Source organism: Sciurus vulgaris (genome assembly GCF_902686455.1).
Source record: "Sciurus vulgaris genome assembly, chromosome: 9".
NCBI lineage: Eukaryota > Metazoa > Chordata > Mammalia > Rodentia > Sciuridae > Sciurus > Sciurus vulgaris.
In genome coordinates this window covers 103,370,566-103,387,784 of record NC_136469.1, presented here as the reverse complement: position 1 = coordinate 103,387,784, position 17,219 = coordinate 103,370,566, and the positions used below count along the sequence as shown (strand labels likewise).

The 17,219-nt window shown below is 45.5% G+C and overlaps 1 protein-coding gene across 1 annotated transcript; it reads left to right on the top strand.

Annotated features, from left to right (window-relative positions):
• Positions 1 to 379: 379 nt before the first annotated feature.
• On the top strand, positions 380 to 2,348 carry GSX2 (GS homeobox 2; the record flags this gene model as incomplete). The annotated part of the gene is made up of 2 exons (XM_079153378.1): positions 380 to 956; positions 1,610 to 2,348. The coding sequence occupies 2 exons, from the start codon at positions 380 to 382 to the stop codon at positions 1,948 to 1,950; spliced, it is 918 nt and encodes a 305-aa protein (XP_079009504.1). The 3' UTR covers positions 1,951 to 2,348.
• Positions 2,349 to 17,219: the final 14,871 nt, after the last annotated feature.

Below are 17,219 nucleotides of genomic sequence, written 5' to 3'. Positions count from 1 at the left end.
ACACTTTGCAAAGTCTCCCCCTTCCCCTCCCCCGTGTTCTTTCCTGCCGCGCGCCCGCCCCTCCTCGCCGCTTCTGTTGTGACTCGGGCAGCCTATCCCGAGGGTGGGGAGCTGCTGAGGAGCCTGAGCCGAGCGGTACTCCGCAAGCATCACGTGCCAGGGTGGGGGCTATAAAATCCTGGAGCCGGGGCGCCGGGCGGGGGACGTGAGGACCAGCCCTCTCCGGGGACCCCTTTGTTCGCGGCCCAGACGCCAACACCTTCGCGTCCCCAAGGGCTTGACCGCCTGCGTCCGCGCTGCTCCGGGGCAGAGCTCAGAACACAGGAGCCGAGGGGGCGCCGCGGCCAGCCGGGCCCTCCAGCCATCGGTCCCTCCCGACATGTCGCGCTCTTTCTATGTCGATTCGCTCATCATCAAGGACTCCTCACGGCCTGCACCCTCGCTGCCCGAACCGCACCCCGGGCCGGATTTCTTCATCCCGCTGGGCATGCCTTCCCCTTTGGTGATGTCTGTGTCGGGGCCCGGCTGCCCGTCCCGCAAAAGCGGTGCTTTCTGCGTGTGCCCGCTCTGCGTCACTTCGCACCTGCACTCCTCTCGCGCGCCCGCAGGCGCTGGTGGAGGGGGCGCAGGGGCTGGGGGTGCAGGGGTCGGGGGCGGCGGCGGGGCGGCAGGGGGTACCGGGGCCCTGCCTCTGCTCAAGAGCCAGTTCTCCTCGGGTCCTGGGGATGCGCAGTTTTGCCCGCGGGTGAGCCACGCGCATCATCACCACCACCCGCCACAGCACCACCATCACCACCATCAGCCCCAGCAGCCAGGCTCTGCTGCTGCAGCGGCCGCAGCGGCCGCGGCCGCAGCTGCCGCAGCTGCTTTGGGGCACCCGCAGCATCACGCACCTGTCTGTGCTGCCACCACCTACAACGTGGCGGATCCGCGGAGATTCCACTGCCTCACCATGGGTAGGGCGGGGTCTCTGGGTACCTGCGCGCCGAGCCTTTTGCGCTCTCAGGAGCAAACTTTCCTCCACCAGTGGAGGAAGAGAGTCCGGGGGAGGGGAGGGAGGAGGGGCTTTCAGTGTAACTGTGGGATCATCCCCAGAAGTTTCACAAAGGTGGAAGTTAGCTTGCCAATCTCTCCACGCAGCTCGGTGCGCTTCACTCTACAGGTGCACGAGTATCGCGTAATATCGGGGCCCTTGGGACCTCGAACATGACTGCGGAGAAACCAGAGGTTAACTGGTTGTAGTTTAGGGTGGGTGTGTTTGAACCGAAGTAGGGCATCCCGCGTCCGGCTAGCTAGAGCGTTTCAACGCTTTTGGTTAAGCCTGCGCCCCTCTCCACCAGACTTCAAAGAACACAATCAAACAAGTGCAAGCTTCCACCCTCTTTAATCCTTTAACTTTGTGTCCTATGCATCAAAGGTCTTGATTTACTTTGGGCGTATCTTTCCTCCCCCGATAAATAACGACGTGCCATGAAATGGGAAAGAATGAAGGATCAAAACAGGTGTTTGGGGTGGGTCCCTGAGAGTCGTCCTTTCCAAGGGATAGCACAGAGGGTGGGAACACCTCTCCGGAGCCTTACCTCTTTGCCCTCTCTTGGTTGGTCCGCAGGAGGCTCCGACACCAGCCAGGTACCCAACGGCAAGAGGATGAGAACGGCGTTCACCAGCACTCAGCTCCTGGAGCTGGAGCGGGAATTCTCCTCCAACATGTACCTGTCTCGACTCCGGAGGATCGAAATCGCTACCTACCTGAACCTGTCCGAGAAGCAGGTGAAAATCTGGTTTCAGAATCGCCGGGTGAAGCACAAGAAGGAGGGGAAGGGTGCCCAGAGGAACAGTCACGCGGGCTGCAAATGCGTCGGTAGCCAAGCTCACTACGCGCGTTCGGAGGACGAGGACTCCTTGTCCCCAGCCTCCGCTAACGAAGACAAGGAGATTTCCCCTTTATGAGGGAGCCGCCCCCGCACACCAGCTGCTCCCCGTAGCCCCCGCAACGCCAACGCCTAAGGCACCCAGGGGCCAAAATTCTCCCCATCGTTCTCAACCCATCTGGAGAAGGAACTAGTGAAGAAGTCCTGGGAGTTCAAAGCTGGCCCTGACCCTTCGCATCTCCTTCTTGACCTGTTTATTTGGGGCTCCGCTTGGGAGTTATAGATGGTTTATTAAAACAATGTAAATAATCTAGAATTCTCAGTATTATTGTATAACACAAGGAAAACAGGGTTGGTTTACTATTGTAAAGGGTTTTTTGAAAGTGCATGTCATTTCTCTGTCCCTGTTTTTCAGAACCTGATAAGAACACAGGTTGCTTCATTATTTTTGTTATTTTAAAATGAAATCATTGAGGTTACCAGTAACTTAGAAATTAAACCTGTAGGTCTTGCTTTCTGAAAATTTGTCTGGGGAGAGTTTCAAATCCAAGTTGTTGGAAGTCCCTTCATATGTGAATAGTTTTATATAAAATTTATATTTATATTTATTTAAATAAATGAAACAAAATCAGAATTTTAAATTTGTGATGTGTGCTCCCCCCATCTTCTCCTACCCACCCCTCTGCTCAAGTCTACAGAAAGGTATGGACAGGAAAAAAAAATCTATTGGAGGACTTAGAGAAAAATGTTAACTGAAACTTGATGATGTAGGTCCCTTGGCTTAAGGGAGTTTGTGGCTTTGGAGGTTTGCTGTGTAACAGAACATTCTGCCCCAAGAAGACACCTTTATTTCTTATACCACCTCCCAGTTGGTACCCCTAACTTCAAAGTAAGTGATATCTTCACAGTTGCCAGAACAAATTACTCCATTTAGAATGACATTAACAATTAATGACAGATAAGCCTTTTACTTTGCAAGAGCAGATAAGATATTCCCTACCTAGTTTGTATTTTATGCCACCCTTCCCCTCCCTGTCTACTTCATGTCTCTCAGAATTAAAACCTGAATTATGTGAAGGAATTTGCATAGTTGAGATTGTTTTTGAAAGACCAAGAATTTATCAAACAAGCCTGAAGGGAACACAGAGATTTTCAAATGATGCTACAAGTGATTAGGAAAGTTAATATTCCTGGTTGTTTGTCTAACTCAGAAATGAGATGCTTCCTCTCAATGCTGAGAAAACAAAAAGTTAGGGACAGGGGGGTATTCTGTCTAAAGATTCTCAATCTTACTTTTCCAAAACAGCCTGGAAACAAAGAGAAGCAAACAAACAAACAAACAAAAAACACCCTCCCAGCCTACAAATACCTTTGGACACTTGTGTGTGTGTGTGTGTGTGTGTGTGTGTGTGTTGTTGTTGTTGTTGTTGTTGTTGTCATCGTCCCTGGTCTTTCTAACTCAATTAAGCTCTCTGCTAGTCCCTCCCATGACTGGAAGAGTTCATTCCTGCCAGCCTGATCACTAAGTACTCAGTTCTCCTTCAGCAGGCAACCTGCCCCTCTCCTCAGCTGCCCTGAGTCTGTATCTGAGGAAGTGAAGAACATGGAAGATGGAGACCAGAAGGTCTCAGTACCACTAACACCCATTAGTGTGATTTCTGGTGATTTTCTATAAAGATGCCACCCAATAGGTTCAAGTCTCAGGAATGGTTTACAGCACACACACACACACACACACACGCAACTTCTTCAGGTTTGATTTACTTTAGGCAGGTCCTATTAAAACCTCACCAGGAGCTACTGGGACTCTAAAACTGGGGACTTAAGGAAGGAAGAGAAAGGAGGGAGAATGTGACCACTCACTGTTTCCTTGAGTGTGTTCGTCTCTTCGTGTCTCCCCCCCACCTCTCTCTCATACGCACAAACCAACACACACACACACACACACACACACACCACTGTCAGTAAGCTGCTCAGGGGAGGGAAAATCCCGTCTTCAGACTCCCATTCAGGCACTAGCAAGGCAGGCAGGAGGGAGGAGGGACCGCAGTGCCCCTCCTGCCTAATAAGGAGCTGCGGGCCGCTTTGTGCAGCGAGCTGGGCCTGGTCCTGCGCAATGGTCGCAGGCAGCCGGCTTCCTCCGGCCGGGCCTGGGAGGCTCACTGCCTCTGGATCTCTGTCCTTCAGTCTCTCGCACGCAGAGCGGCTGGCCCCTCGCCCTGCCCGCCGCCACGGGGAGGAGGCGCAGACCGGTTGCCTTTGCTAAGGGTCGTGTCTTCCTTCTTCCCGAGAACAGGCCTCTCCGCGAGCGGGCACAGAGGTGGGCGGAAGGGAGTTCATAGGCGCAAAGAACAGGCATTTAAAGAGAATAATTCCTTCTCAGGAAATAACAGGAAGGACAAAGAACCCCTGCTGCCGCTCAGAGCGAAGCTTCGTCGGAGCTGGGGATAGACCCCTTCGTCCCCTTCCCACGCACACCCAGACCAGCCCCTCTGTAGCCCCGCGATCGGGTCTGGCGCTCCTTCAAGCCCTGACAAGTTCGGAGCCGTGCCTCTGTGACTCGCCAGGCTCCGGGACCCTAGGCCCTGTGCCCAGAGCGCGGGACCACGCACTTGCTACACCCGGAGATGCGCGGAGCGCCCTGCTCTGTTGTCGGGTGAAGGAGAAATGCGGCACCAATCCTGATTTGGGGTTTTGGGTTGCTAAATTCCCCAGGGAAGGGGAAACAAACAACATATCCCTCTCCAGAAGCCAAAAAATTCGGGCAAAGACCCATCTCGATGTTAGATATTCTCTGAATAAAGAAGTTCTCCAGGGTTCTCAGGGAGGTCCTTCTTCCAGAACATCCGATGCAGAGTATACCTTTTTGTCACTTTGGAATGGAGCATGGGATCTTCCACTCTACTAGGATAGATTTTTACATCCCCTCACTCTCCAAAAAAACTCAGTTGATGTTTTCCAAGTTTTCAAACAGGAATGTCTTCGGGAAAGTGGAATCTGATTTTAAAAGCCTATAGTTTCATGTTAGGCTAAGTTCACGAGTCAGCATTCAGACACGATCTCTTACACACACTCCAGGGCAAATGCTCCAAGTGATGTTTCCCTATATTTATTAGAGAATAACGCTTAGCTGTATGGGACCACCCTGAAAGTGTCTACCCAGGAAACCCTGGATTCTAGCTTTCCCCATGCCCCCACTTGAAAAACAGAAGCAATACTCTTCATCCAAAATGTGCCCTTTTAGAGACTTATAAACATAACAGGAGGAAAGAAAAAATGAAAATGAGAATTAAAAACCAGGAAATTGTTTCACTAAGAGAAAAGGGATGGGCAGCAGGAACCATTAATGTGGTTGGGTCCACTTCTGGAAACAAGTCCTTTGGCAGTTTTAAAAAGGGAAAGAGCTGGGGGTGGGTGGAGGGCAGGAAGGATGACCTCTCACCCCTGTGCCCTGGCCTGGCCCAGACATTCAGAACAGAGAGGAGGGGCAGAGACCTTTCCCCTCACCCTCCCACTCAGGGATCAACAAACGCCCAAGGCCAAGGACCTGACATGGATAGTGGCCCCAAGCAAAGCTGTTCAATTGTAAACCAGGCCAAAGGCAGAAAGAACCCAACAACCCATTCTCGGGGTGTTAAAGGACTGAGGTGATAGAGACACTGACCCAGTAGACCCTATCCCTCTGGGATCTTATTCTGAACTGGTTTGAAGTAGTCATCATAGCTCAGTTCTCTCCCACCTCCCACAAATTGCCAAGGATTTAGGAGAAACAAACACTTGGTGATGTGAAGTCTTCAATTTCTGGTCTCCTTTCTCCTCCCCTTAGCCCTACTCCCCACTAGTTCAGGTCTACTAGTTGTGATGAGGATTGTGCAGTTTGCTTGGGTTACTCTAATTATGGTCAGACCATTGGCAGAAAGGTGGTTGATCTAACCAAAAGTGGTCACAAGGGGCAACAGCATCTGGTGCATGCGTTTGTGTAGTGCATGTGTGCATCATGCATGGGTGGTGTGTGTGTGTGTGTGTGTGTGTGTGTGTGTGTGTGTGAGAGAGAGAGAGAGAGAGAGAGAGAGAGAGAGAGAGAGAGAGAGAAACAACATTGGTGTTGGTCATATAGGAGAGTAATTTTCACCATCCCCCTCCCCCCTTTGGTTTCCTACTTGTACCTTTCTTGAAGGTTCCACTCACTTGGCAAGATACTCCCAAAAGAATTTCTTTAAGGGAGGTGGAAAGATACTGAGAATGTGTTGGGACAAGGCAAAGCCAGCTGAAGGCAGGGAGAGAGGAAGGATAGCTCTGGGGGCAGGAGCTCAAGCCCAGACTTCAGGATGTTAGAGGGGAGAATGACACTTTCAACAGAACCTATTTGCTGGAGGAAATTGGGTTTAAAGGAGCAATCACTCCTTTAAAAGGAGCTCCTCCCATTTCTCCAAACACAGCCAAAAGCTGTCCTAGACGATGAATGCAGCTCAGCGCATCAAAGCAATTGTTCCTATTTTCATTATTCACAGGGAATCTTTGAATGTACCTGTTAAGGTGACAGACCTTTTAAAAGGGAACATTTTTTTCCATGCAATTAATTGGTGCATTTACTAGGCTTCTATTAACATAATTTAATATAAATCTATTTTATAAATCTTTAGGCTCACATTACTGAAAATTGACTCTTAAAAAAATGCCCACAGCTCTTCCCTAAATTAGATGAAATAGAATCCAAAAACTTGATATTCTGAACCAGCTGGAAATATGAAAGGAAGAAGAATCTTTTGTATTGTCTTTTGTTAATGGTGGAGATGGGAAGAAAAGAGGCAGCTTGCCTTACAGAAGATGAGAAATTCCAGAGGACGAAGGGCTCCTACACCCCAGACCCTGGCACTTGGAGTGAGTTACACAGGCTTTAAAGTTCCTTAAATAGATCTCCTAGGAACAGCGTTTAATCAGAACACAGATGAAGAAACAAAACCCCAAAACTAAAAAGCAACAATCCAACTTCCAAAGAAATTTGCATGCAGGTTTCTTCTGTCTCAGGGGGGAAAAAAATGAAGCTGTGAGAGAGATCTCAAAGTCAATGGGACTTGATGTGGAAACATATTCTCTTCAGTTCCTGTAGCCAGCCTCCTCATGTTCAAGTGCATCCTCCAAAATCCTGGGCATCCCATTATCTCTGAAAATAGGGTTTTATGCTCCCTTAATACACCGATGTCAATGCAAACCCTTTGTCACTGGGCATTGCTTTTCTTCCAGCTGAGTCCTATGTTTTCCTGAACCCTGTTGGACCTTTGTTGAGCCTTCCAAATCCCGAACCCAGGAAGGCCCCTGGGGCTCCTGAGTGAATCCTGACAGATCGGAAGTGTGTGCTGTGTGCTTAGGAAAGTAACTAGTTTCAGATTAATGAAGCAGTGACAATTTCAATCTGCTTAAAGGCGGAGGTTGGCACTGCCCAGGCCTGAGCGTGGGGAGCTCGCCAGGCTGGGCTTTATATTGTCCCCTTTTTTGAAGAGCAGACAAAGATGGATAGAGAGACATTGAAAAGCAGGGGGAGTATTTAAAACAGCCCCATAAAGCAAGCTGTCACTTTAAGACAAGAACCATAGTGCTTTGATGACTTTGTATTAGCTGCACCATTTCAAGTAAGGGACTCAAGTTTCTAGTGAGAGGGAGGAAAAAGGAAGGGAGGGAGAGAGCAAGAGAGGGAGAGGGAAAAGAGAGGGAGAAAGGGAGAATACAGAAGGGAGAGAAAACAGGAGAATGAAGCAATAGTTAGCCTGTGAGCACTGCAGCGAGACTAATTCTTAGGAAACGACTTGATTTCTGAAGTTGGGGTGGGGGTGGGGGGACAACCCACAGCAGGTGCAGAGAAAAAAGGCAGGTGGGAGTCGCTGCCGGTGGGAACAAGCCTCCCTGCCCGTAGGCCGCAGCCGGCTCCTAGCTGAAGCCAGTTTGGCCCCAGTTTTCTGGGAAGTGCTGGAGCGGGGCGCACAGCTCCGCCCGCTCCAGACTGCAGCGGATTCTAATGGAAATTTTTTGAGAGCATGAAAGAAAAAGAATAGGAAGGAGGGGGAGGGCATGCTCTAGGAGACCACCTTCACAAAGCCTAATTTAAATTGTTTGGGGTCAAGCAGCAGCAAGCCACCTCCCCCTTTTCCTCCTTAATTAATTAATGACCACGATTAATTATTAGGGTCTTGCATCTCAAGGCTTGAAAACGCCTTCGCCAAGGGCCTAGGGCGGATGAGTTGCTTAACTCAGACACGTGGTTTTAACTTGGGAGAAGGAAGTTAAGACTTGGCGCCGGGTGGATTTCTCCCATCCAGTCTTCCCTGGCTTTGGCTCAAGTCTCTTAACCCCAGGTTCCAACTCTCCAGAGGGGGCTGAGGGTGCTAATGCTGCGGTCCCACGCGAGCATCTCGGAATCAGCGCGTCCTCGGAGGCTGGAAGTGGGTGGGCAACCATGTATTTCACCCGCTGCACCGACAGTTATTGACACCTTAGATTTTTTTGTACCTGTCAAGAAAACTGGAACGAGGATCGGAGACCTCGAGGGCTTTGAAAACTGACGAAAGGGCTCCGCGGTCGGCGGTGCCGGAGGGAGAAGCGTTTAGTCACTGTTTCATTAGGCACTATTTGAACCTTGCAACATGTGGTAATTTCTGGGGCAAGCTGAAAAGGGGGGATTATGTAGGAGGGACACAAGGAAATTAGCGAACGGTTAATTTAACTCGTTTTCTGCTAGACTTTTCGATACATTCCTAATTGACTGAGGGGCAGGTGAAGCTCCCGCCCCATGCAGGCTCATTCACGGTGGGAATAAATGGCTCTTTTTAACTCACACTGCTCACAATATATCATCAGGGAAAAGACATGCAATGAATATGTTGATTTTTTTATTAATGGAATTACACCCTGCCATGCAGGTGTGAGGGTAAAAACCTATACTGCAATGAAATAAGATTAACAATGAAATTAGAATTTTATTAGCTTTCTATGTCACATAGACCTGGATTTGAACTGTCAAAACAAGCAACAAGGAAAGATATTCTGAAGGCAGTTCTGCCAGTCATCCAGGAGAAACGAACAGCGTGGTGTCCAAATCATAATTAGCTTCCAGTTCCTCAGCACCTCACTTGGGCGGTAGTGGGCAAGTGGGTGAAGGGCCCCGCCTGGGCAACCGCCTGGTCTCCCGATCCGCAGGTAGTAGGTGGGAAACACCACTTGAACTCGCGAGGCTTTGACTGGAACTAGCGCGGGCTGGAGGAGCCTGGAAGGCCTGAGGCCGCTGCGAGGTCAGCTACCGCGCTCGGTAGGCCTCAGGCTTCCCATCCTCCAAATCAGCTGCCCGGGCTAGCTGTCACGCCAACGAATGCAGAGAAAAGTCCGATTGCGAATGCGGGGTCTAGGAGGGGTAGGGCGCCCTTTGGAAACCACACTTTTTTTTTTTTTTTAACCCGGGGGCCCTGGAGCTTCGGCGCAGCTACCTGGGTCTGGCAGACGAAGAGGTGCCCTATGCAAATGGTTCACTATTAGGCGAGAAAGAAACACTTCAAATGGCCCTTTGTAACCTTCTATAGAAAATCGAGGTACTCTGCATGACAAAGCACAATTAAGCTTTCTATTCAGGAGTTCTGCAGCTGGTAGTCCCATTGGGAAAGTGGGAGGAAACGCGAATATATTAATGGTGTGGCAAAAGTTTTTTGTGTGCGTGTCCTTTTCTGGGTCGGGGGTGGGGAGGGGCGGTGGGTAGACCCGGAGGGGAAGGAGGCACCGCCTTGGATTCGTGCCACCTGAACTACTCCGTTTCCACCCACGTGGAGAGCCCAGCTTGTCTGGCAGCCAGAGAGTTCTGAATGGTCTCGGTGACCCTGGCGCGGAGCGGGGCCAGGCGGACCCCACTGGGATCAGCCTCCGGGCGGGGCGGGGCGTGACGCGTGCCCCGGCCTCGCCTCGCCTCGTAGTCCTCAGAGAGTTGGGCTGAGACACTGCTGTCCTTGATCGCCAGTGTAGGAAGGGGTCTCCCCAGCCCGGGTGTTTCGCCCAGGCGCCTGCATAAGGATGTTTGGTGGCTCGCATCGGAGCGCAAGAGGTTGGTGCTGAGGTGGCAAGGGCAGAACCAGTCTCCGTTCAGCTCCAATTTTCTCCGCGTCTCCCCCACCACATAGTTGGGTTTCCCTTCCTAATTGTTCATTTTTACAGTTCTCCAACTTTTTATTGGCTTCTAAATAAATAAGGTCCTCTAACCTGCTGTGATGGTTATTGTCCCTTTGCCTATCTCCGCCCTCTACTGCGTTGCTCTGAGCTTTCGGACTTTGGCTTTGTGGATTGTATTCTTTCCTTTATAACATGCACTATCTGCGAGGCCTGGCCTCTACCTTATGCATGGGTTTAGTGAATAAATAGCTTTGCAAAGGTAATGCTATCTTGTCCCAGTACTGGCAATTGCTGCTTCCCTAGTTATTTCCCTTCCTCTCTGAGATCCTCTTTCCTGACACTCCCACTTTTAACCAGGCTCTCCCTGCCTGCAAACATGAGTGGAAATGCCTTCAAGCTTTTAGGAATCTCTGGGTACATCAAAATTCTTGTTGGTTCCCTTAGCCCTACACACATCTCTGCAAATAATGACCTTTTTTTGAAAAGTTTCTTCAAAGTTCTCATTTCAAAAAAGGGCTGGGATGTAGCTCATTGGTAGAGCTGAAGGTGCTGGGTTTAACACCCAATACTGGGGGGTGGAGGGTGAGGAAGATTAGGTCATTGGTTGCCTGGCTGCTGATGTGATGGCTGAGTCATTCCCATCTATAACAGACAGGTGGATCATCACCCCACTTTTGCTGAGACAACTCCTGTGAGAAGAGCTCTGTCCTCTAGTCCATTCTATTTTCAGACAACTTGGACCATTAGGAACCCCTTTCCTTATGTTTAATCCATTGGTTCTAACTAGTTCTTCCCCATGGGACTTCAAATTGTCTGTCTGTCTTCTCCCATATTCCCAGTCCTGAGATCCTTGATGATAGCAACTGCATCTTCCATTTCTATATCCTCAGAAATCATCACAATGCCTAGTACATAGTAGATGCTCAATAAATATTATCTGGACCAATCCATCATTCTGCTTCCCAGTCTCCACCAGTTGCCTCAATCATGAAGAAGTTAGAAACATCTTAGATGAAATATAGCTGGCAGATAGGATATATCTATAGGGTTATCTCTCTCTCTCTCTCTCTCTCTCTCTCTCTCTCTCTCTGTATGATAAATAGATAGGATAAATATCAAAATATCACACATATAAAATAATTGTAGATAGGATATAGAGAAGATTCTGGAGTCAGTCTGCATGCTAGGCTATTCATTAGCAATATAACCTTGGGCAATTCACTTAACTTCTCTAACATCTATTTTCCTCATTTGTAAAATGGGAAGTATTAAGAGTTGAGAATTAAATAAGAATTTGAAAGCTAAATTAGGAAACATATGGGAAGACATGTAGATATTTTGATAAAGTAGCCAGAAGGTCTAAGTGAACTGTTAAATAAAGACCTGAAGTAAACGTGGGGAACTGACCCTGGGACTTGGGGAGGGGGGGTAAGAGAATTCCAGACACAGGTAGCAACAATCACAAGGCCTAGGTGGGAACATGCCTGAAATAGCTGGGGAACAATGAGGATACCACAATGACTCCAAGAGAGCTGTGTTTGTGTGGGTGGGGAGGGAGAGGTGCACGTGGCAATAGGGTGGGTCCTGGAGGTGGTAGCAAGGACTTTGCTTTTGTTTTGAGATCACTGGGAATCCTTGGAAGAATTTCAAGCAGGGGAGTGAGAAGCTATAATTTGAGACTAATCAGGAGGACTTTTGCTGCACTGTGGAATAATTTCAATAAGGCAAGAGCAAAGACAGGGAAGCTAAGATGCTGCTCAATGCAGTCAGGTAAGAGATGACTGAGGCCTGGATCAGGAGGTCATCGCAGGAGTAGGGGGAAGTGCTGAATTCTTATGTCTGTTTTGGTTGAGTGGCCAGGATTTGCCAAACTGCATCTGAGACCTAGAGAAAGAAAAGGGTCAAGGATGACAGCAAGGCTGTTATCCCAAGGATTTGGAAGAAGAAAAGCTGCTATGGAGAAGAATGTAGGAGGAGAAAAATTTAAGGTATGTTAAGTGTGAGGTGACAATGAAACATCGAAGTGAGGATGTCACGCAGGTGATTGGACAGGTGAGCCTGAAATTCTCAAGTGAGATGCAGACTGAAGGAATGAGTGAAGGAGCTGTGAATATGGTGACAGCAAGGTGACTGTGGAGCAGGGGTGCTCATTTGGGGGAGGTGCTGAGTATAAAGGACTGGGCACTAGATGACTCTAGGGTCATGAAACCTTCATAGAGATGAAGGAAAATTAGCAAGGAGAGAGAGAATTAATGAACCGAGTCCTGGGATTGCCTGAGCTTGCTGCTGGGAGACAATTTCTAGAACATGGAGTGGGGAGCTAGTCCAACAAGGGCCAGCAATTTCCTTGAGTTTGGGAGACAGAATTAAGAATTAGGGGATGCTAAGTTGGGAATTCATATAACACAGTACTATACATGGGTAAACTGCTCACAAAGAAAGTTCTAGAAATCTGCAGGGAGCTCTTAAGTTTTCAGCCAAGTATTCATTAGGACTTAAATGTCAAAGAATACCCAATGAAACAGGCTGAGGCCAGAGAAAGAAATGGGAAAGAAACAGGGAGAACAATCCATAGAGCTCACAAAGACCTCTTGGAAGCTTCACGTTCCCACTGACCAGGATGACAAGATCTTCTGCAGAAGTCTTTTCATCCAAATGTAATAGTCAGAAGGAAATAGCCTCAGTCATAAGGCAAAATTACTAGATGAAGGCTACTTAGGTCCCACCTTACCAAGTTAAAAGCAAACCTCAAAAAGATCAGACTATCCCCAAGTAACTTAACTACATCAAAAAGAAAGCCCAAAAATATTGAAAGGAATAAAACCCCCCAAAAACGGAAATGAAAACCTTAGCATCCAAGTATAATTCGCAACAAAAATTAACCAAGTATCCAATCAAAATATATCAGGCATGAAAAGATGCAGCAAAACATTCTATGAGAGAAAAACTCAATAGAAGCAGACCCAGAAAGGACACATTTGGTAGGATTAGCAGAGAAGGATATTAAAGCAACTACTAGATTAAATTTTATTTTTACTTTGGCAGTGCAGGGGATTGAACCTAGGATCTCCCACCTGAGAGGCAAGTGCTCCACCACTGAACTACACCCTCAGGCTACAACTATATTTAAAAATTCCTTCCATATATTCTAGAAGGTACAGAAAAGCATGAACAAAATAATGGTCTATAATATTTTTTTTAAATATTGAAATCAAAATCACTAATTGCAGTGGGACACCACAAATAAAAATTAGTGACATTAAGGACATAGAAGTAGAAATTCACACTTAGAGCACTGTATCTCATTCTTGAACAAAGCTCATCTAACACACTAAAGCATATATATCACGATCTTCTTGTACTTAGAACACTAGATAGCACTTTGGCACTGCTCTTGGGTGGCATTATTTTTCATCATGGTAAGATAAATATGATATAAAATTTATCATTTTAATTACTTTAAGGGAATAATTCAATGGCATTAAATATTTTCATATTAGTATATAACCATAACCTGATCCATCATCCACCTCCAGAAATTCTTGGTCTTCCCAAACAGAAACTCCATTTCCATTAAGCAATAACTCCCTCATCCCCCTCCCTTCTGCTCTGGTAACTACCATTCTATTTTCTGTCTTCCTGATTCGGAGTATGCTACATACTTCATATAAGTGGAATCATACAATATTCATCCTTTTATGATACATTATACTTCACATAATGTCCTCAAGATCCACCTGTGTTGTAGCACATCAGATTTTCCCTTCTTCTTAGGGTTAAGTAATATTCAACTACACATGTATACCATATTTTGTTTATCCATTCATTCAGGGGTGAGCATTTGGTGGCTCCAATCTTTTGGCAATTGTGACTAATGCTGCTATAAGTGGGTTTACAACTATCTCTTCAAAACCTTGTTTTAGTTTTTTTGGTATGCACTCAGAAGTGAAATTGCCAGATCATCTGGTAATTCTATTTCTAGTTTTTTAGATATTGCCATACTGTTTTTCATAGCAACCGAGTTGTTTTACCTTCCCTCCAGCATTGCTCAAAGCTTCCAATTTCTCCAAATCTTCGTCTACACTTGTTATTTTATTTATTTTTTTATTAACAACCATCCTAACAGGTGTGAAGTGATATCATATAGGGCTTTCTCTAATGATTGCTGAGGTTGAGCATCTTTTCATGTGCTTATTGGCCATTTGTATGTCTTCTTTGGAAATGTTTATTTGAATCCTTTGCTCTTAACTATTTATGCAGTATTGGGGATTGCATTGTATCGGTAGATCATTTGGGGTTTATTGACATTTTAATAAAACTGTGCCTTCCAATCCAGGAACATGGATTTCAATTTCTTTCAGCAATATTTTATAATTTTCAGGGTGTGTGTCTTTGGGGTGGGGGCAAGCGCACTTTAAATAACAAAATCACCAACACAAAGCACAAATATTCCAGCACTGTAGCACTAAATAGTCTCAGATGGGACACTGGTTTACAGTAGAAGAGCAGAAAAAGAAAAAAAAAATAAGGCAGAGCCTTGCCTTGTTTCACCTGGCTGGACCACACACTTCACAGGTGCTCTGAGAAGTTCGCCATTAGGGTCTGAGTCTGGAATGTTCCCCAAAGCCTCTTGTGTTCAAGGCTTGGTCCTTAATGCAGCAATATTCAGAGGTGGGGCTTTTAGGATATGATTGGATGACGAAGGCACTAACCTCATCAGTGGATTAATCCATTTGATGGATTCATAATTTGAAGGAATTATTGGGAGTTGGTGTAAACTGTAGGAGGTGGGACGTAGTTCAAGAGAGTGGGGTCCTTGGGAGCATGACATTGTGATATTTGATGTTTTGTATTTCAGAGCCATATCTGAGTGTGTATATATAACACACCCACACACTCAAATATGGCTGATATGTGCATGTGTGTATAGATATGTACACAAACTCAGATATATATGTATAAACATACATGTGTGTGTATGTATATGAAATTCTTGTCATATATTTTCCTTTTGTATCTGTGACTCAATGTCTTATGTTACTTTTGGAAATTCATGGTCAGTATCATGGCCGGCGAGACCCCGGGGCCAAGGGTCACACCACGTGCATCTAAAGATGGTGACTGGCAGAGAGCAAACGGCATCCCTGATTATGCCTGGAGAAAGGCAGGAAGCGGTTACAATTGGCTGTATGATAATCAGTTCAGCCGCCTAACACGTGGACAGATATACTTTACATGTATGCTTGAGCGAGTGATCGCTTGACCTTTAACAGGATTGGATGGACATATCTGGTTACAATTGCTTATGCATGAGACTGCTTATATATTGAGGGTGTTATCTGAATAAACGGAAAGCTGCTTCATGAACTTCTGAGGAGTATGTGTCTTTTGTCCCACTGGTCAGGCCGAAAGAGCAAGAAGCGTGGACGGAGCCGCTTGGAGCAACCCGGGCTGGGAGCGGAGGTTAACTGTACAGTATATCATTAAATATTACTACTTTTCATTTCTATCTATTCTCTCTTTCTGGGGTTCCATTCAGATGTGTACTTTACCTTCTCATTCTGTCTTCCATATCTCATAATCTTTATTCGTACTATTCATTTGGGGGTGGGAGAGCTGTGTTTTGAGTAATTTCTGCATTTTTATCTTCCAATTTACTAATTTTCTTTTAAATACTATCTAATATTTATCCACATAATTCAGATTTTTACTTAGACAATGATATCTATTTTTATATTTAAGAATTCACTTTGCCTTTCTCTTACAACTTTATTAGGATGTGTGGATAATCTCATTAATTTTTAATAACCTTTTATTTCTCCTATTTGTGTTTCATAATTTAATGCTTTGTGATTTCTAGTTCCTCAAAACATTTTATACTTAATTAAATATTTTGTACCTGATAAATATAATATCTGCAGTTATTGGTGTCTAAATGTGTTGTTTGTGACTTTTGCTGCCTCTCACTCAAAAGTACTTCATTTACATACACATTTGAAGATGACCTTTGGTCATCCTTAACCTCTGGAAAACATGTATACTGAAATGTTGGATGGGTTATTTTCTGCTAGGAGCCATTTTCTCTAATCTTTTAAGATTCTCTCTTAATCTTTTAAGCCTTTTCTCTAATCAGGAAGTCTCAAATTCATCATCTTCCACAACTGATCCAAAATTCTAGTTCCACATTACGGAACTGATACCAGCACACACTTGTAGGACAGCTGATCTTTGCCCTAACTTAGTACTTCTGTTCTGGTTTTATTTAGTTCACAGTTTTCTGATGTCAGAGGTTTGCCATACTTCCTGGAAGCCAGTAATAAACATTTTGTTTTGTGCAGGATCTTTTTATTGTGCAGTGGGAAGTCCTTTTAGACTATCTTGTCTTCCATAACGACAAGCCTCTTATCTCTCTCCCTCTTTTCTTAGCTCAGAAGGCGTTTTTCCCACTCTTTCCTTGGTTGTTACTTCATATATTAAATAGTCAAACTTACTTTAAAGGTATGTCAGAATGACATATATGGGTTAAATAGCTGACAAATAGATTTGTGAATAGAATAGAGATTATAGAAACGTATCCAGGTATTTGTTAGGACTTAATGTATGATAAAGATCATACTTTATTAATAAAATATGCTAACATAATTAGAGTGCTAACATATTTGCCTATATAGCTAAATGTACTACATATATAATTATATTATGTAAATGAGTATATAGCCATATGCTAAATGTGATGTCATATGATATTAAAGTAAGAGATAAAATATAGAACACCTCTATAATCATATACTACATATTAAATGCTGGTAGGATTTAGGGATACAGTGTAAAAGGAACAGACAAGACCTCATGAAGCTTACATATAATTATCAATGGTCAATAGCCTTGACTTTTGCCTTGTAGGATTGGGACTTGGGGCAAAGTGCATTTTTAAAATTTGACTCTAGTTTTACTTTCATTTCTATCTTATACAACACTGTATTGGAAGGCATTTTTTTTTTTTTTTGAGAATGGTTTTGTGTGTGTGTGTGTGTGTGTGTGTGTGTGTGTTGGTAGAGGTCAAATCCAGGGTCTTGCACATGCTAAGCACATGTCTTACCACTGAACTATATCTCTATTTTCAGATTATATAATTTTAAAAGCAAATAAAGATTTTTTAAAATCCTGATCCTTACTATCTAATATGTTAAAACATTTATTTCA